This window comes from Orcinus orca, chromosome 9 (genome assembly GCF_937001465.1).
Source record: "Orcinus orca chromosome 9, mOrcOrc1.1, whole genome shotgun sequence".
In the NCBI taxonomy this organism is placed as follows: domain Eukaryota; kingdom Metazoa; phylum Chordata; class Mammalia; order Artiodactyla; family Delphinidae; genus Orcinus; species Orcinus orca.
The window spans coordinates 51,972,874-51,994,088 of record NC_064567.1 but is presented as its reverse complement, the minus strand read 5'-3'; the positions used below and the strand labels follow the sequence as shown (position 1 = coordinate 51,994,088).

The following is a 21,215-nucleotide window of genomic DNA, read 5'->3' as shown; positions in this document are numbered from 1 at the left end:
GGGGATACAAAAAAATAAGTAAAAATAGGGAGCATTGCAATATAAAATTAAAATTATAATAAATTTATTAAATAAATACAGTTCAATAAAATTAAAATTTTAGTCTCTCATTTCACACGCTCAATAGCCACATGTGATTATTGAGTATGGTATTGTATGACACAGATACAGAATACTTCCAGCATGGCAAAAAGTTCTATTGAACAGCTGTGGTTCCAATTCATTATTACCCACAATGTGCCAGGAACTGGTTAAATACTTTACATGAGAGCACTAAAACATCAGTGATGTAAGTTTTACTATTCCTTTAAAATACTATAGTTACACGATTAAGCGGGCTTTTACTCTGGGCAGTTAGAGAAAAGGGGTGTCTTTTACTCCCAAGTGAAGATTCTAGTCTTCAAATTCTTTCCCATCCATCTTAAGAAAATAGAAATAATACTTCTTAGTTATATATATTGTTATAAACAATCATTTCCACATCCTTGGAGATCTGAGTTCTCTCTAAGGCAGAGATTTTTAAATCATGAAGTGACACACTCAGATGAGAGTTAAAAGAAAGCTGAGACCTTAATCTGGCAAAGGTTACTGCTCATTTCTTCCTGATATGTTAGACCTGTCAGCAATTCAACTTCAGGAAATGGTGAAAGAATGGCAGTTACTTATCTAGACTATTTCTTTCACCACTTCTCGGAGTGAGAATGTTCTGGATGCCACACGCAGTACCTTATGTTAACCTCTCTCCAGGGGCAGAGAGTGTCCACGTTGTCTTTTGTCTTCAAAGTATGAATACAGATGGATAGGGGAAGGTACACCACAAAAACTCAAGACCCTCTCTGAGAGGTATATTCAGATAATGCCACAACTTTCATTGGAAGAGTCAAATATTTACATCAGGCTAGGCCAGCCCTTCAACGGTTTGAGCCATGTACCTTCTCCCAGGCTTGGTTTCTTCATCTGTAAAACAACATGGTTGGGAAGTTGATCACAAAGGCTTCTGTGATTCCAATGACTTTCCAAAATGACTATGACCCATAGCCTATCTAGAAACCTCCTATAATCAGCCATCAAAAAGAATGAAATAATGCCACTGGCAACAATGTGGATGAACCTAGAGATTATCATACTCAGTGAAGTAAGTCAGACAGAGAAGGACAAATGTCGTATGATATCACTTATATGTGGAATCTAAGATATGATACAAATGAAGTTATTTACAAAACAGAAACAGACACACAGACATAGAAAACAAACTTACGTTACCAAAGGGGAAAGGGGGGGATATATTAGGAGTATGGGATTAGCAGATACAAACTACTATATGTGAAATAGATAAACAACAAGGTCCTACTGTATAGCACAGGGAACTATATTCAATATCTTGTAATAAACCATAATGGAAAAGAATATATATAACTGAATCACTTTGCTGTACACTGGAAACTAACACCACATTGTAAATCAACTGTACTTCAATTCAAAAAATAATAAATAAATATAAACCTCCCATAGCTCTCTCCCTGACCCACACTGCTGCCAGGACCCTCAATCATTGTGGTACAGCTGCATAACTCTCACAGTCTTTTGCTAGGACTTAGTAAATTGTTAGGACAAATAACACAGTGTTCCAGCTCCCCAGACTGTCCATACCAGTTAGGAATCCCTCTTCTAACTATATAGTTCGGGTGCTCTGTTGCTGAGTTTCTTTAAATGACGTGAGGATTTTAGTGTCCATATCTAGGATTCTGTGATTTGAAGGCATAGGAATAAGATAAGAACGAGTTCATATTTCACTGGGGTTTTTATTTGGTTCAAAATTAAAACAGACACAAAGATTGGATTCTCTCGCTCTGAACTATTTCCTTGTTGATTTGTGTTCTTGCCCAAGGCTGATTCTTATAAACTTTGGAGGGTTTTTCTACCCCTAAGATTCTTCTCTGGCAGCCCCTCTTCTGCCCAAATTCCTCAGGAAGCGGCACAATGATGGGGAAAATGTAAGCTTGGTTTAGCATCTTTGTAGTTTGTTTACTTTTAAACACCCATGCTTTAGAGTTGGATAAACCAGTTGGGCTCAAGGCCTGGTCTGTAACCTTGGGGAAGTTACCTATACCTCAATTTCCTCATCTATAAAATGTGGATAATTGCATCTCTTTTCCAAGGTGATGTTCTTGAAGTGCAACCATAGGGAAGTACCTAAGCCAACACTTAGCACAAACCAAGAACTTAGTAGAGCTGCTCTTTTCCCTCACTCTCCACTTTCACCCCTTCCATGGGAATGAATATCAAAACCATAAAAGTAAATTGTCTGTATTCACCTCTTTCTTGTAGAGTTCTTATTGAATCTTTATTTTTTCCTGTTTTTTTTTTTTAGGCTTGGCAATACTCAGCCATAAATAAAGAATCCACGTTACATGAATAACATTTAAAAGCTAGCTTTGCATCCAGCTTTGTCATGGTGCACGCCCCTGGCTGCCACTACAAAGGGCAAGACTGAGACCAATGAGTCAGAGTTTCAGAGTTTTCCTTTTGACCATCTTACTGGAAGCCACTCTATACATAGGATCCTACCCCAGGGAGGTCAGCATTTCTCAGGGTAACTCAGCCACCAGTACCTATAAGCTTTATTTTGAAACCAATAATCATTTGCTAACATGCTATTCTCCCAGAGTCATAAACCAGAATCCTGGAGGGGTTTGCAACAGTGTTTGCGGTTTGCAACAATGGTTGGCAAACTACTACACAAGGGACCAATCTGGCCCACTTCCTGCTTTTATACACCTGGGACCTAAATGATACATACTTTTTTTAATAATCGAAAAAATAAAATAAAGAGTAATATTTCATGACATATGAAAATTATATGAAATGCAAATTCTGGTGTCCATAAATAAAGCTGTACTGGAACAAAGCCACAGCCATTCATTTGTGTATTGTCTATGGATGCTTGCATGGTACAGGGGCAGAACTGAGTAGTTGCCACAGAGACTGTACGTCCCACAAAACCTAATTTATTTACTATCTGGCCCTTTACAAAGTTTGCTGCCCCCTGATACGGGGTACAGACTCCAGGAGCCAGACAGCCCGGTAGCATAATTCAGCTCTGGGCAAGTTCTCTCACCTCCTCTGTACCCTCAACTGGATAAAGAGGATGATAACAGCATCCATCTCATGGGGTTTTATGAGGATTAAGCAAATATATAAAGCGCTTAGAAGAGGGTCTGGCACATATTAAGTACTATATATGTGTCTGTTACTATTAGCTGCCACAATTTCTTGCATAGACTAAAGCAGCAGCAGCTTACCAATTTGTTAGCAATAATTGTGAGAATTTCATTTGTAGCACTCCATTAAATTCAATTCTTTAGCAGCGGGGCAGTAGGAAGGTGTTAAAGACAACTGAAATGACAATGAACATAGATGTTTTTCCACAAAACTAATTCTGCATTCTTACAAATATTTTTTATGCTATATACTTCTTTCAAACTTGAGTCTTGAAGGAACTTACACTCAACTTTGAATTCAGCCCTCACCTCTATTCCTTATAGTTGGAAAACACAGACTTCAAAACGGAGGCTAAGGAACAGAATACAGAGCCCAGAAATAAATCCATGCATATACAGTCAACTGATCTTGGACAAGAATGCCAAAATTACACAATAGAGAAAGGATGGCCTCTTCAACAAATGGTGCTGGGAAAACTGGATATCCACATGCACGAGAACGAAATTGGACCCCTATCTTACACCATACACAAAAATCAACTCAAAATGGATTAAAGACTTAAATGTAAGACCTAAAACTTCTAGAAGAAAACTTAGGGGGAAAGCTTTGTCACATCGGTCCTGGCAATGATTTCATGGCTATGACACCACAAGCACAAACAACAAAAACAAAATAAATAAGTAGGACTACATCAGACTAAAAAGCTTCTGCACAGCAAAAGAAACAACAGAATGAAAAGGCAACCCATGGAATGGCAGAAAATATTTGCAAACCGTATATCTGACAAGGAGTTAGTCTCTAAAATACATAAGGAACTCCCGCAACTCAATGGTAAAAAAAAACAAAACTAATAACCCAATTTAAAAATGCGCTAAAAACTTAAATAGACAATTTTACAAAAGAGACATACAAATGAACAGCAGGTATATGGAAAAATGTTCAATGTCACTAATTATCAGGGAAATGCAAATCAAAAGCACAATGAGATATCACCTCATACCTGTCAGGATGTCTATTATCAAAACAAAAACAATAGACAATAAGCGTTGGCAAGTACTTGGAGAAATTGGAACTCCTGCACATTATTGGTGGGAGTTAGAAATGGTGAGGCTGCTATGAAAACAGTATGGAAGTTCCTCAGAAAATGAAAACTACCATATGATCTAGCAACCCCACTTCTGGGTATATATTCAAAATAATTAAAAACAGGATTTCAAAGAGATTTTACACCCATGTTCACTGCAACATTATTCACAGTAACCAAGATGTGGCAGCAACACAAATGTCCATCTATGCAAGAATGGATTTTTAAAAATGTAGTATGTACATACAGTGCATTGTTATCCAGCCTTAAAAAAGAAGGAAATCCCATAATATTTTACATGACTGAACCTCAAGGACAGTATGCTAAGTGAAACAAGTCAATCACAAGAAGACACATATTGCATGATTCTACTAATATGAGGCATCTAAAGTAGTCAAACTCAGAGAAACAAAGTAGAATCGTGGTTGCCAGGGGCTGAGAGGAGGAAATGGGGAGTTGTTCACTGGTATAGATTTTTAGTCATGTGAGAGGCAACGTTCTGGAGATCTTCTGTACAACACTGCATGCTTTTAACAATAGTGCATGGTACACTTAAAAATTCGTTAGGCTGGTAGATCTCATGTTGTGCTCTTACCACAATAAAAAATAGTAGGGAGAAAAAAACCCAAAACTCTACATAGGCCAGAGGACTCATATGTCTAATCTACGTTGATGATGGCTGTGGTATTTGAAAACAGTAATCAACTTCCTGAATCAAACACAAAGCAAGTAATACATAGTTTACTTGATATAAGACAACAGGGACTATTAGAATTTTCTCACAATTCAGGACTTTGGTTTTTAGCATTTGGGTATCCAAAAAGAGAACTTGAGAGGGAAGTTTATACATAAGAGTAAAACAATGACTCTAGTGAGAACACAGACCAGGAACTCAGTATGGAGGAACTCGGTCCACCACGGTGAACAAGCACAGTACCTCGCACAGCGGGTGCTCCAATATTTGTTAAATGTTCATGACTCATTCAATTTTTCTGTGCAACCTCCATAGCAAATACTGCGAATCTTGCTCGTTATTGCATTTCTTAAAACGTTAAAATTCAGAAAAACATTCTGCGTGACTTAAATTACATGAAACAAAACCAAACAAAAATCTCACATCTGAATTGCTTCAAACTGTTTAGGTGAAAAAGAAAACTGTGTGAAGTAAAGAAAACCGTTTCCTGAATCAACTGAGTCAAGTTCCAAGTTCCAGCTCTCTCACCCTCCTGAATATTTACCAGCACACTCTCAGCTTGCGCTGAACTTTTCTTGCATAAAAAGCAGCTGAGTAATTTTGGAGAATGGGATTGTTTTGCCTAAATCATCCAGATAATTCAAACAACTCAATTTCTAATAACACTCTGGGCGAGGCTGCCCTGCCCAGTAAATGCTCTCTATACTCCCCAGGCCACAGCCTAGTCACACCCAGCTTAGCCAGGAGATGACAGTATCCCCTAGAAAGGAAACACGCCCTTATTGTTCAGTGATAAGTGCAACCCTCAGCCAACGCTCCCCCGCCCTCTGTTCCTCGAGTTTATTCCAGTTTCCCGAGGGCGCTTTCAAATTTTGATTTTTCGACGACGTCTCCTTTCCCCGGAAGCATCTAAGAGCTGCCCTAAAGCCTTCAGCCCCTTCCCCCAATACCAAACTCTGCTTAGAGCCCGTAGGCCTGTCCAGTAAAGTTATTTAAAATAAAAAGCGTAACAGAAGATGTCCAAGCAGGAAGAGAAAAAGAATACCCCGGGAACTGGGTTAGTGTCGGAATGTTCCATTCGTTTCGAAGGGAGGAAAGTCCCAGGTGCGAATTGTATCGCGGGCCTGAAGTCACTTACCGGACCTCCGATTCGTCAGGGCCTGAGTACATAAAACACCAAAGACCGGGCGGAGTGGAGGAAGGGGCGAGGGGCCGGAAATGGAGCCAGGCAGGGCCGGCTGGCCTGAAGCGCGTCCCCCGTGGGCTCCGGTGGTGCGGCCCGAGGCGGCCGCGGCGGGGAGGCGGGAGGCGCAGGGCTGAGGCACAGAGGGCAGCATGGCGTACCCCGGGCACCCTGGTGCCGGCGGCGGCTACTACGCAGGCGGGGTGAGTGCTGCCCTCCCGGGCTCGCGGCCGGGGTGCGACCCCTGGACGCCGGGGGCGCCGAGAGGCCACACGTGGCGACTCCGCCGGGGCGGCTCCCGGGCGCCCCCGCCCTGCCAGCCGCCTCTCCCCAGGCCCCTGCCGACCGGCCTCTGTCTCCAGCGCCCTCTTTCCCTCTGTCCCTTCTACCCTCGGCTGGCTGCGCGGGGCCGGGGCGCGGGTGGTTTTGACCCAAGAAGCCCACCCTATGACTCCCGGATCCGCGGCGTGAAATCGTGCACATGGGGTGTTGCCTTCCTCGCCGCCTTCCCTGAGAGCAACAGCCATTTTAATCTAGAATGGTCCTGCGGTTCACTTCTCCCTCTCTGAAAGAAAGTGGGAAAAACAGGAAAGTCAGGGAAAGTCCGTTAGAGTCAAAGACCTCCGGGAGGAAGGCCGCCTCGCCCCGCGTCAGGGATGCGCGTCGTCGTGGGAACTGTTTCCAAAAGAGAAAGTTCCCTCGCCTTGACACACCTCACCCCTCCCGAGGCTACACCTGTTTCAAAACGCTTTAAAAATACCGTAAACGCTAGAAAAATGTAAGTTGCATGCCCAGGTTGCGTTTATCTCAGTAGCCTGCGGGTTAATGGGGGTTTGTAAAGTTGCTTCACTTACACTGATGTCACTGTCAAGACTACTCATTTTGATGCTAGCTGCCGGTTTTTAAATTATAACGGGGTGAGAATGGGAGAAAGGGGAGGAGTGATTGCAGGTAGAGAGTTCAGGGTGGCAAACGACTGACAGCGAAGGCCTGGCAATTGCCTGGCTTTGCATGAGGCACTCAGTGGTGAAAGAATAAAACTTGGTCAGCGGAATGATGCATTTGTTTCCTGTCTTACAGTATGGAGGGGCTCCCGGAGGGCCTGCGTTTCCCGGACAAACTCAGGATCCGCTGTATGGTTACTTTGCTGCTGTAGCTGGACAGGTTAGCTTTTCCCTTTAACATTAAAGGACTGTCAGATTCTACATTTGTATTAACCTTAGTTAGAGTGGCACAGAAAAACAGACTTTCCTCTGGAAAAGAATTCCTTTGCTTCCGCACAAGAAAAAAAAAAAGAGAAAGAAGTTCATAGGCAGTTACTTATTTTTGAATGTTCAGAACAAATAAGGACAAAGGCTTACTCGTGTTTATGTTACTTTCAGAACTAAACTTGTGATTGAATTAGGGTCAGATTCAACAGAACAGGCTAGTATAAATGTGGTTTGAAGATATGTAAGGTAGAAAGATGTCTTTAGAACTGAATTGTCAGGGTCCATAGTGGTTTCCAGAGAAGAAATACCAGATCTGCTGAACGTTAAACCCTTCTTTGTACAATTAAAAGCATGTGGTACTTGTAATTCTGTAGCCAGATTCTAGGGGACACTTTCTTTGGGTAGAGTTTGATTGTTAATCAGTTACCCCCTTAGGAAATAGGTATGTATGGTAAAAACCCACCAGCTTCAAAATAAGAAAGGTACTATATTCTTCTTACTATCAGGAAGTTAATCTTCTGAACAGTTTAGTTCCTCTTTGATGCAGATGCTGTTACCAGGTCACATCTTTCATGTCCTTATCAGGTGGTGTTGTGGTCTGTTGACCCAGAGAGAGAATTAAGGTCAGCACCCCAAGACCATTCACTTCTTTACATTCTAAGTCATATGACAGGCGGTAGTGCATCTTGAGGGAGGCCCCTTCCCCAGCTCCCAGGTCAGTGAATGTATATGGTAAATATACTGTTGGTATAACCCAAACATGTCCAGAGGGGGTGTCTGTGCTTATGAATTCAACTTAGCTTTGTTTTGATCAAAAGCTAGAAATAACACGATCTTAATGTGAAAATGCCTTAGACTATTATGGAATTACAGCCACCTTTTAGAATAGCACTCTAAGAAATACCATTTGAGAAACACTGGAAAATTGAGTCTAAAACTGAAAGAGCTGCCCTTTAAGTATCTGCTTCATCTGTTAGTGATCAGTATCTTTGAAACCACAAGACACGGCAAAGCTCAAGACTCCTTATTCTTAGATTGCCTGTGCCTGCAGCCATGTAAGTGACCCCCCCTGCTTAGCTTTCAGCAGCCCTGGCCTGCAGCAGCATGCCCATCGTTTTTCACATTATTGATCATGCCCCTCGTCTAGAACATATAATAGTCATGGACTTGAGGATTGAGGTATTTTATTTTAAAATCCCTATAAATAACATGTATCTAATTCTGACCTAGGTCAGCCAGTGAATAAGCACGGGGAACCTCTGTCTCCCAGGTATAATCGTGATCCAAAAAAAAACACAGTTCATCACATCATAAGCAAAGGTGATCACAGAGGACGCTTTCTGTGGGAACCAGACTTTTCATTTACTGATGTCATGTGTGTACCCTGCTCTCCATACACCCTGACAAAAAAAAAGCTAGAAAGAGTAATAAGACTTTTAATCAACTACATAAATAATTTTATTTTAAAATGCTTGCTGTGGCAGATTCCTAGCTCAGACTGAGAGTAGTTCAAGACAGAAACTAGTTTTATTCATGTCTCAGTGGAAGAAACTGAATTCACCTCACTGTTTTATTAAAAGAGGAATCTTATACTTGAGAACATTTATGCCAAGTCTAATTCGGGAATTTAGTACTACCAATACCTTTTCATCATTTCCTCTGAAGTATAGGTGTAAGCAGCTTTCAGACTTGGTTAATTCTTGTGTAATGATTATTTAAAATAAAGCCTGAAATTGAATGCCCACTTTACCTAAGGTATTAAGAAATGTATTTTTTGTTTATGGCCCTAATTATACATTTGTGGAAGAGGCCCTAACAATTTGTCTTTCTTTCTGTAATTAAATTGTTATGGGAAGTAGAGTGAGGAAAAAGAATGCCTACTTTTAGCAGGCATCCCTTTAAAAAAAGTCTCATGCATGATAATATTCATTTTCTTTACCATTATTGCTACACTGAATACTGAATGTAAACAAAGAACTAGAAAGTACAAATCACGATTGTGATTCCTTTTCCTATTTTTTTTTTTTTTAAAGGATGGACAAATAGATGCTGATGAATTGCAGAGATGCCTGACACAGTCGGGCATTGCTGGAGGATACAAACGTAAGTTAGCAGCCCCAAAGTGTCTCTAGAAATACTCTTGTATTTCATATTTCAGATGTTACTTGTGATTATTGTAGCCTTCAAGGAATCTGAGCTTTTCTGATCCAGCAAAGTTAAGAATTTCAAAAGCTGAATTCGGTTGGTTCTTTTGTATTTTAAAATGTTAATTTGAAAACAGTTCTTACTGAATCATTCCACACTCTCCACCGATTTAGTGGGTTTCTTGGATTTGGGTTCCATGTATCTGGAACCGTTCAAACCAATGACAGTCTGTATGGCCTCCTCAGAAAATGAGGTAAGGTGCTGAAATGAAATCCACCAGGTCAGGTGTTGTTAATGATAGGAGCTAACATTCACTGCTGACTGTTTGCCAAGAGCTTATTCTGTCTCTGAGCCTGGTGGCACTTAGGGCTTTGAGTGGCCTGTCCTGCATGCCTAGTTCTGAGTAGTTGGTCCTACCCTCCCTTTCCCCGGTGCCTGGTCCCCAACCCCTAGTCCTCAGGGAGCCAGTTCTGCACTCCTGGTCTCAACTCCTGGCAGCATGAACGCTCACCTTGACATCCCCCAGGTCTTTCCTCTTTCTACATCAGGCTAAGTAAGACGTGCCCTTCCTAATTTCTAAACTCTTTACAGTAATCCTCCTTCCTGCCACCCCCCAGTTCCTCACAGACTGCCCCTGTACTTACACCTGCTTCCTGCCTTTTGACTCTGCATGAGCTGCAGAGAGGGAACTCCTGCCAAGATGCTGCATCCCACACATGCCACATGCTTCTCTTCAAATCATGTCTTGACCATGATAGAGAATAGTGTCTTGGCTAATGTACATGACCTACCAACCTCTCTGCCAGTTGTTAATTGAGACAGAACATCAGATCGAAGCCTCAACTTCCCAGTAAGCTGTGAATTAAAACACTCAAACTAGGGAATTCCCTGGCTGTCCAGTGGTTAGGACTCGGTGCTTTCACTGCGGTGGCCCCGGGTTTGATCCCTGTTTGGGAACTAAGATCCCTTAAGAAAAAAGAAAAAAAACAACACTCAAACTAGAATTCACAATTGAGGACCCGTAGTGGCCATTTTTGACTGTTTGATATGGCACAGTTACTAGGTGGCTCTCTTTTTAAACTACTTGCATATCCATTTTTATCATCCTTTGTTTTATGACTTCAGTATCCAATTAACATTTCCTAGTTGTGGGAATTAATACAAAAGAGGAACCTTTTGCATTTCTGTCATCTACCCTGGTCCTAAACAAAAAAGAAGCCCTTTTCTAGATTAGGGAATTTTTTTTTTTTTTAACTATTGTAGGCAATACATTTAAATCATTAGTTGTTAACCTCAAGCAATTGGAGCTGGTAAACAAAGAAGGTCTAAAAGCAGGGTTTACAGAAGTGAGCCATGTCACAACATAAACTGTTATCTACACCCTTTCAGTAGAAGAGGTATGGCCAGTTTTCAAATCGAACAAAGTGGGCAGTATATCCTTGGAGTGCAGTCCTTTTAAAAACTTCATTTGCGAAAGCTGCATTTACTAAAGATCTTAGATCACTGAGTTATAGAAAAGACATATCCTGAATCATCTGGATCATGTGACTGAATTAATTTGCTTGCTGTCATCTGGTTATGGAGGCTGTAATGAACCACAAAACCATCTTGGTTGTGAGATGTCAGAGTGAGTGTTGTAATGCAGAAGTTATACAGCCATTGGTCTTTTCAAGCCAGCTTCCAAGCCAGAAAGTGCGGATGGGCGCTAGGGGTGGCAGGGGGGATAGAGAAACCTGTGGCACCTTCTTAACCAGTTTAAGAGGGAGCAGTCATGCCTAGAGGTGGCGCTGATGAGGGAAGTTGCTCTTTTTTCCTGGAGTGTAGTAGTTGTTCCTCTGTGGTAAGGTTGAGAGAAACAACTGCAGGTGGGATTTTCCTGCTAGGTCTGTTACGTTGTGGATTTCCACTAGAAGAAAAGTTGTTTGAGGTATTTTAGCAGAATGAACAGGAGGAAGGAGATAGAGAGTCAAGATAAAATTATAACAAAGATTCTTTTGAAATTATTTAAAATAGGATTAGCATTAGTGAAAGCTCTTTCTGGGGGAAAAAAAAAACTATTAAAATGGAACAAGAGTTCTCCTCACCCAAACTTACCAGATGTCAGTGTTCTAACTCATTGGAACTGCCCAGAATGGTGACTTTTCTGTTTTGTTCACTGCCTACCTCATTCTCTCCCTTCTCAGTCCTCTCACAAAAGAGGACCAGATTTCTGTTCTCCCTGGCAAAGAGCTCTAACCTTTTACTCTCCTCCTCTAAAAATCCTGAGTAGCTCCATGGTGCCCATATAAAACAAAAGCTAGACAGCCTCCCAGGAATTCAGTCTCCTCAGTGATGCAGCCTCATCTAACGGTAATTTCTCCCCTTTCCTTTCCAGACTTCACTGCTTCTCTCTTTGCTTATGCAGGTCCCTAGCTCTACATGGCTGTCACCAGATGTCCCAAATCTTTTCTGTTGTTCAAAATTTGGCTTATATGCTGCTTCTTCTACGAAGTCTTCCTTACCAAGAAGGAGCCTCTCCTCAACATCTGGTAGTTTTTGGTGCCTCCATTACGGCTTACCATCCTCTACCTTGTGCACATGACTTATCTTTAACTTTACACTGTCAGCTGGGCCAGGTTCTAGTGTCACGTTTGTATCTCCAATGTCCCTGGTACCCTGAGCCCTGCACATAATGAATATTTAATAGGCATTTGATGAATTAATGAGTATAGAAGACTTCCTAAAATGGAAAAATCATATACCCATATTTGCATTTTGACTTAAGAAAGATTGATATTTACCTAAGGGATTATACATTACTTTTAAGTATCAGTGAAAATCAGAAGAGTCCATTTAAAAACCATATCCTCCTTAGGCTCTTTGAGAGGGGTATACAGCTTCCTACATAGGGATTAGAATTCAGTCTCACATGTTCATTCATTTGGCCAACCAACACATTTCTAATGGACACCTACCATGTGGTAGGTGCTGGGGTCTGCAAGCGCCAACAGTGCCTGGGGAACACGGTGAAAAGCACTGGGGTAGGTAACGGGTTTACCTTTTACCGTAAGCTGTGGGGTCACATCAGAGGGGCCAGTAACCCAGACAGAGATCCGGAAAGTTTTCCTTGCAGAATCGATACCTCAACTGAGGAGAAATGAAAGTTGAGCAGAAATGATGCAGACCAAGAAGTGAGTGAGGTAGGGAAGCTGTGTTCCGGGCAGATAGAACAGTGTGTACCCAGAGATGAGAGGGAGGATGGTTCAATCAAGGAACTGAGAGAAATTGACCAGAGGTCGCTTATGGGGTTGAATGAACAGTAGGAAAGGCGCTGAACTGAGAAAATAAGTGTATGACCTTATATGCCAATTAAGGTGTTTGGACTTTATCCTGAGGACAGTGGAACACCTACACTAGGTCTTAAGTAGAAGAGCACCTATTTCCCTGGCTGTACGACCAAATTGGGGAGTATGGGTATGGGGAACGTGGAGAGTCAGGGATACCAGTTGGGTGGCCCTTGGAGTCAAACAGATGAGAGAAGTGCTGACTACACTGGGGATAGGACAGTGGGACTGGAGTTGGATGGATCCTAAGGCTGTTCGGAAGGTGATCAAATGTCAAGGGAGAGGGAATTGTGGACTTTCCCAGGTTTCTGGCTCAGGGGGCTGAGTGGGTCATGGTGTCATTCATAGACCTGGGAGACAGGGACTGGCTGCTTCCTGGCCGCCAAAAGCCTCGCTTTACATCCAAACACAGTTGGCCCTGTCCTGTGGTGTCAGGCCCTCTGGAGTAGTAGTCCTTACACTGCAGCAGCTGCAGCATCACCTGGAACGTTTGCTAAAACCAGGGCCCTGCTCTGGTTTTAGCAAATTGCCGGGCCCTGCTCTAGCATTTCTCATTAGGATCTGGGGTGAGACCTGAGAATTTGCATCTCTAAACAGGTTTCCGGGCCTGCTGGTCCAGGTTGAACCAGCTGCTTTAATGTGAACATATATCCCCTGGGGATCTTGTTAAAAGCGCAGATTCTGATTTTGTTGGTTTATGTTAAGGGCTGAGATGCTGCAGTTCTAAAAGCTCCCAGGTGAGGAAAAACAAAGAGTTAATTACAAGGGAACACCCATAAGGCTATCTGCTGATTTCTCTACAGAAGCTTTGCAGGCTGGAAGGGAGTGGCATGATATATTCAAAGTCTTGAAAGGGAAAACCCTGCAAACTAGGATATTCTACCCAGCAAGATTATTATTTAGAGTATGAGAGAGAAAGGATTTCTCAGACAGACAAAAACTAAAATAATACAGCAATACAAAACATATCCTGAAAGATATATTGAAAGGTCTTCTCTAAATAGAAAAGAAGCAAGAATCTATAGGAAAGAGAAAAGCACAATTGGAAAGTAAATCATTTAAATAAGCCAGTATCCAGATTAAAAAAAAAAAATCCAAAAAATAGTTTTTAAAGCGATGATAACTACAATGAACAGCAAAAGGATAAACATGAAGATGTAAAAGAGGACATCAAAATCATAAAATGTGGGGGAGGACAGTAAGAAAATGTGTTCTTTTTTTTTCAGAATGTATTTGAGCCTATATGACTATCAGTCTAAAGAAACTAGATATAGTAGTGGGTTAACATAACTTGAAAAACAGGGTAACCACAAATCAGAAACATACAGTAGATTCACAAAAACCAAAAAGAACTGAACACAAGCGTAATACAAAAGAAAACCATCTGTTACAAGGCCTGCACTTGCCCAGTTTTAAGACCAAAGAAAGAGCCCAGAGTCAGCCACAGAGACATCAGTGGTTTAATGGATGGTGGAGCTTATACATCTGAAGCAAGGTCCTGGAGCAACACCCCACCGTGTGCAGCAGAAGGTGGGCAGGACATGGCAGCAGGCTTCACTCCAGAGGGGAAGGAGAGACTGCCAGTTATAAGGCGGGGTTACCTCAGGTGGGCTCGTTCGTTACCAGGGAAGCCAGCAGAGGGGCACTCACTGCCCCTTTGATAAGAACTGTCACCAGCTGGGGCCCATGGCAAGTACGTAGGAAGGTCAGTCCTGTGCGTAGGGTATAGGTGACGCAGGCCCTGGTCGGGCAGAGGATGTACAGAGAGCAAGAGAAGAGCCATCTTGAGTGGCCTGACCATACACCATCAAACCACAAAAAGAAAAAGGAAAAGAAAAAAAAGAACAAAAGCTCCCAGGTGATATTAATAACAGCTAGTCCAGGAATCACACTTGGAGTAGAAGAGTGGTCTCAATCTTGACTACTCACTAGAATCATCTGAGAAGCTTTTAAAAAAGAAAAAAAAAAACTAATGCCTGAGTCCCATAGTCAGATTCTGATTTAATTGTTCTGTGGTGGTGGTGAATATACTTAACAAAAGTTTTTGAGAGTACATCTTAAAACTTCTCACCACACACACAAAAGGTAGCTATGTGAGGTGATGGATGTGTTAATTAACCTTATTATGGTAATCATTTTGCAGTATATACATATAGAAAATCATTACAATGTACACCTTAAACTTACACAATGTTATATGTCAATAATATCTCAATAAAGCTGAAAAAATAATAATATTTGTTCTGTGGTGCAGCCCAGGTGTCAGGATCTTTTAAATCCTCTGGGTGATTCTGATAAGCACCCAGGTTTGAGAACCTCTGGTCTCCACTAGAGAGACTTCATACCTCCACACAACTTAAAAATCAGAATGAAGAACCAACCAGCTCTTTCTCAAAAGTGTAGCAAAGTGTTGCCTCCTCTCACCTCAGAGAACTGTCTCTGTGGATCAGATGGAGGTTGAAGGACCAAAATAGAAACAGTCCCCAACCTTTTATTTCAGGGTTCCAGGATATGCCAAACAGAGGAATCTATTAAAAGTAGAAAACCTATAGTTTGTAATGTTTGGAGACATTACAGTAATAAGAGTTAGCTTAGTTGTTTTAAATTCACTTTTGTTAGAGATAAAAATGAAGCTAGTAACAGCTGTAGAAAATGTTAATTCTGTGTGCATCTTAACAAACTTGTCAAATTTATGCTAGCTTTGCCCACGTGACCATTGTCACTTCTTTCTAGTTTTACTGCTTCTTTGTACCTCAGAACACTTCCTCAAAGTCATTGGTAAGGTGCAAGGAATTCTTTATTTTTAATTTGATAATGCTTAGAGTACCAGTAGGCCATTAACCAATAAGTGTATTCTAGTTTGGTTGTCTAAGTGAGGTATGGAAATGCCCTCAGAACACCCTTGAACTGTAAGTAAACTAAAAAGGTTTCTGAACAGTGGCCATCACTAAGTGGGTCATCAGGTCTTAGTCCAGAATGCTCTTGTTTAACACACAATTCTAGCAAGCGTATTTATCTTATTGTCTATGAAAAGAGGCCATAGGCTGGTTGGGGTAGGAGGTGACCATTCAGTGTCTGACATTAAAGGGAAAAGAAAGAAAAACAAATGATCAGACTCAGAACTAGCAAAACCAGCTAGAGTCAACTGTGAGTAGGAACAAAGCAAACTAACCCTCCCATTCACCATGGTGGATAATAATACACTGTGGTTCATTATGGTGAATTGAACTCACTATATTACAGTTTCAAAGGCAAGAAAGAATATAATACTTTTTAAAAACTATGTTATAGAAAAGTTTAAGCTTATCCAAAAATAGAGGTAATTATACAGTGAACTCCTGTATACCCATCACTCAGCTTCAACAGTTATCGATGTGTTGCCATTCTTGTTTTATCTGTAATCCTGCCCATGTTCTTTTAAAGCAAATTCCAGATCTCTTAACATTTATTCCACCTACAGATAACTTCAGTGTATACTTTTCTTAAAGATAAGGACACTTTTTTCCCCCAATTTCAAAACGATAAATCGTACCTAAAAATATTAACAGTACAATGCAAAACTTTTTTAAAAGATTTCTATTAAAGTTGTTAAAATCAAATTTGGGTTCTGGAAGGAATCCTATCTAGCTGGAAAAAAAAAATCTACTTCAAAGCTCCATGAATTTAGTTCCATGTAGATTGAGCAGCATATAAAAATAAAAGTGTATAAATGATCACATTCCTAATTAATTTGAATGTATCCAATGTAATATGAATTTTTGAAATTGTATTAATGTGTATGTATTTTTCTTGATTTAACAGCTTTTAACCTGGAGACTTGCCGGCTTATGGTTTCAATGCTGGATGTATCCTTTACCTTGATTGTGGCCTAGAGTATTTTTTCTGGATAAAAAAAAAATCCTTCCTGAAGGAATTCATCTAAGGATTAATACCCGGTAAACACAAAGTGACAAATGACCACAAAAAAGTTTTCCGAAATCATTAGCTTTCAAGGTGGTATTTGGTGTGAAAAAGGAAGGAAGTTTAGTAAGTAGACCATTCGTTATTTAAGAATTTGAGGAAGCATCAAAGACAAACAAGTATAGAAACCGGAGCAGTCAGGGAGGCTTTTTCACCGTGACATCGATTGCCCTGCATGATTCAAACCTGGCCTTCAAGCAATGGGATTTTTCACATCACAGTTCTTAAACTAGTTTAGCCAGTGCTGATGGTATGGTTCTTTCATCCCACCTCATTTTCCAAAAGTAAAAACAGTGGGTCTGGGAGGGCTTACCAAGGGAGTGTGAGGGCTAAAGAGGACCCGGGACAGAAGGACAAGCAGCATAGCCTGGGCCACCCAGAAAGTGCAGCCCAGTTTGGTTGTTACAGGTGGCTCACAATGGCCTCGTTATTTCCTTGTAATCACATCGTATCAATTATCTTTTTTCCCCAGGGGAAATAGGCACTCAGAGCTTTTTCTCCATGGGCCCTTTTTATTATATCATTAGTCCATTGTCCTATCATGTCCAAAAGAATGTATAACATTTTTAACCTTTTCAGCAGAAAGAATATTAAATTCCCTTATCCTTGATCTTTGATTTAATCATTACAAAATGTTGCAAAATAAAGTTGCGCTAATCCTTGATTACAGTTCAGAGAGATATGTCAGGCACAATGGGTTTCAGCGAGTTTAAAGAACTCTGGGCTGTACTAAACGGCTGGAGACAACACTTTATCAGTTTTGACAGCGACAGGAGTGGAACAGTGGATCCCCAGGAATTGCAGAAGGCCCTGACAACAATGGGTGGGTATGACTGACTCCACCTCTCTGTTCATTGGTAGGAGTAATTTTTTTTTTAATTTCTAAAACTAAGTGCTACATGAAGGTGGTTTCAGTGAGCCCTCTCAGTCCTATAAATCTGGGGGGGGGGGCTTGATTATTTTTAATGGTCTCTTTGTAATCCTTGATTTTTTTTTTTTTTTTTTCTGGATGATTTTTCTTCCTTTCAGGATTTAGGTTGAGTCCCCAGGCTGTGAATTCAATTGCAAAACGATATAGCACCAATGGAAAGATCACCTTCGATGATTACATCGCCTGCTGCGTCAAGCTGCGAGCTCTAACAGGTGTGTCCTTTGTGATCACTATTAAGCATGTCTGGCAGGATAACTCTTTTCTCAGAAAATTTTTTCACATTACTAAGTAATCTGCCGTTAAAATAATCCTAACTAAATTCCCTGGTGGTCCAGTGGTGAGGACTCCATGCTCTCACTGCTGAGGGTCCAGGTTCGATCCTTGGTCGGGGAACGAAGATCCCCCAAGCCAACGGCGTGGCCAAAAAAAATCCTAACTAAACTTTACTAAAATGTTTCAAAACATAACAAGCTAACTGATAACGTTTTTGATCAGAGTATCAGCAATATTCTGTGATTTCTCCCCAGAATGTGAAATACTTGAAAAAAGTGAAATTACCCATTGGTAGCTCTTTCCTATTTCCTCCTGTTGGAAAGATTTAAAATGGTGGTCTCTCTCAGATGTCCTTCTTATATGTAGCTGTATCAATAATCTCTACTTTTCTCTCCCCTCTATTCTTTTACTTTCTTTTGTATTTTTTTTTCTGGTGTCGTTCCTCTCTTTAGCTTTTTACCGTTTTTAATATCTGGTTTTATGATTTTTTTTTGCATCCTGACACAAATTTGAGGGTGGATTTTCTTACTAAAGTAAATCCTTTTCATTTAATAGGACAGAGCTCAAATGGGTGGAATATCTGATCACAGCTGTTTGTCATATTAAGGACTCCATCCCTCTATTTCCTAATTAAGCAATATCTATGTTATTAAGAAGTCGGAAATTCTGTGCTTCCATCACAATTAAGGAATGGTCTCAGAAGTCAGTGCAGCTTTTACTGACTTTCGGATGAGGTGTTTCCTTCCAGCTCTATGTTGAGAAAGACAGTTGGCCAACTTCTGCATGTTGTGTTACTTGGTTGCATATTAAATCTATTCATATTGGTACAGTTGGTTTCTTTGCTTTGGTCTTTTGTTTATGCTGGCTGGTGGTACAATTTAAATGTTACTGCATTTTGAACCCAGTGCCAACATAATTAACTATTTTAATTTCAGATAAGATGCTTAAAAAAAACTCATAAATTTTACTGTGGTGTTTCACAGACAGCTTTCGAAGACGGGATACTGCTCAGCAAGGTGTTGTGAATTTCCCGTATGATGATGTAAGTCTCAGTAAATTTGGAACTGACAAAATACAAAAATGCACATATTTTCGGTTTAGCAGTTGCTGCAGTTATGAGTACACTTTAAAAAGGCTTGTGTGTAAACATGTTTATTTCTTCTGCTTAAAGGTGTGTTCTCTTCAGTGTGCATTAACTTCTCAGGTGACAGTCCCGCTCAGTTTCCAAGGACGGAGAGCTGGCCTGTAGAGCAGAAAGTGCATAGGCTTTGGCCTCAGAAGGGCTACTTAAGGAATAGCTGAACGCCCTGACCCAAGTTCCATTTTCCCTGAAAGAGGGGTAATCAGCCCAGCCTTGCAGGAATGCTGCAGGAATTAGCAGTGCCCAGGGCCTCAGTGGTGTTGGAAGAATGCGAAAGAAAACTGAGAGCAAAGGCAGAGTCTACTGCTGTGTGTTTGGTGGTGAAGCAAACATTTCACAGCAAATACTGATGCTTCTACACTGAGGTTTCTGATTTGCAAGGGAAGGGTCAGATATTCTGTTTCTGTGCATCCATATACTGGCACACTAGAATTTATTTTAATAAAGCAGATTTTAAGGGAATAAACCTTTTTAAAGGCAGTCTGGTAGAACAGTGGGGTAAAACTGCAGTTCTGAAGTTCCCCATGGGATAGAATGGTATAAACTGTACTGTTACTTGTATTTGTAAGTAGGTGCCTTTGATCATGACCATGTCTAGAGTTAAGATATTATTTGGAATTTAAATAATTCTTTGTGCATTGGGGTAAGATGAGCTTCTTGTAAGAAGCTTTGATGTGAGAAACCCATTGGGTTTTATATTAGACTGCTTCCTTCAAAAAATGAACCTTTGGGCTTCCCTGGTGGCGCAGCGGTTGAGAGTCCGCCTGCTGATGCAGGGGACGCGGGTTCGTGCCCCGGTCCAGGAGGATCCCACATGCCACAGAGTGGCTGGGCCCGTGAGCCATGGCCGCTGGGCCTGCCTGTCCGGAGCCTGTGCTCCGCAACGGGAGGGGCCACGGCAGTGAGAGGCTCGCGTACCACAAAAAAAAAAAAAAAAAAAAAAAATGAACCTTTCCACTCATCATTTACTCCTATTTTGAAAAGGATTTTTTTTAATCCACAATTCAAATGAGAATACCAAAAGGTAAGCTGCCTAAAAATAAGCTAGGGTGTATTCTGTGTTCTGAGGTCTGCAGTGTAATGCTGATTTTTCTCTTTCAGTTCATCCAGTGCGTCATGAGTGTTTAAGTCAGGAGGAAGACCTAAGAAGATAATCCACATTCATTCCAACTGGAGTTCTCCTTTGCTCTTTGCCTTCAGTAATTGTGTGCAAACTTACACAGCCACTTTTCCGTAACAGCTGTTGTAAAGGTTTATTACTTTATGTACAACTCAAGTTTTTAGTTTTGATAATATATTCTTTGGAATGTTATTAATATCAGATCCGGTCAGTTAAACACCATTTAGAACTTCCTTGAGCCATTGTTAATCATGCCTTATTTTCTTGCTAAGCCTCTTTTATGTAAATTTAAGGGTGCAAATTGTTTAAGGCACATTATGTATTTTTCATTGTAAGCTACTAAAACCTTTTCATCAGACTACAGCTGTTGTCGTCCCTCTTTTAGAAGGGCTTTTCCGTGGTATTGAAAGCTTTATGTGTGGAGTATTCTCGTCATGTAAATGGTTTAGACCCACTTGGATGCAAAAAAAACAACAACCAAAAAACAAACCTGGTAATATATGTCAGGAGTCTCCTGAGTGGAAATTTAACTCAGTTTAAAGGCTTACAGATATTTTGATGGCTGTATAAATGGAAACTGGTTGAATAATTTGAGTGGCAAATACTGCCTGTCATCAGGTTCCTTCTTGTCATCATCCACGTAGACCTTTGCTAACTATACTTAAAAATCTTGAACATTATGAGCTTAACTATGTAAAAAAGAAAATTGATAGGAAAAGACTAAAGGAATGTATGAAAATATTAACTGTGGTTATGTTTGGCTAATGGGATTCTAGGTGACTAATTCCCTTTATGCATTTCAGTATTTTCCAGGTTTTCTATAATGTGTGTGCTTTCTTTTTAAAATCAGAAGATGCTAATTTTTAAACGGTGATACATCCATTTTGATATGCCATGTGTTCACACTTACATTAAAAAATATACACAG

The 21,215-nt window shown here is 40.7% G+C and overlaps 1 protein-coding gene across 1 annotated transcript; it reads left to right on the top strand.

The window, feature by feature from the left end:
- Nucleotides 1-6,246: 6,246 nt before the first annotated feature.
- SRI (sorcin) lies at nucleotides 6,247-20,645 on the top strand. The gene is made up of 8 exons (XM_004265632.4): nucleotides 6,247-6,386; nucleotides 7,264-7,347; nucleotides 9,428-9,497; nucleotides 16,664-16,707; nucleotides 17,498-17,645; nucleotides 17,852-17,965; nucleotides 19,010-19,068; nucleotides 20,269-20,645. The coding sequence occupies exons 1-8, from the start codon at nucleotides 6,336-6,338 to the stop codon at nucleotides 20,293-20,295; spliced, it is 597 nt and encodes a 198-aa protein (XP_004265680.1). The 5' UTR covers nucleotides 6,247-6,335; the 3' UTR covers nucleotides 20,296-20,645.
- The last annotated feature ends 570 nt before the right edge of the window (nucleotides 20,646-21,215 follow it).

Excerpts from the sequence above, each read along its gene's own strand:
- SRI (XM_004265632.4), top strand. The coding sequence starts at position 6,336 with ATGGCGTACCCCGGGCACCCTGGTGCCGGCGGCGGCTACTACGCAGGC. Across the intron at positions 6,387-7,263 it reads GCGGCTACTACGCAGGCGGG|TATGGAGGGGCTCCCGGAGG; the intron begins GTGAGTGCTGCC and ends CCTGTCTTACAG. Across the intron at positions 19,069-20,268 it reads TGAATTTCCCGTATGATGAT|TTCATCCAGTGCGTCATGAG; the intron begins GTAAGTCTCAGT and ends TTTCTCTTTCAG.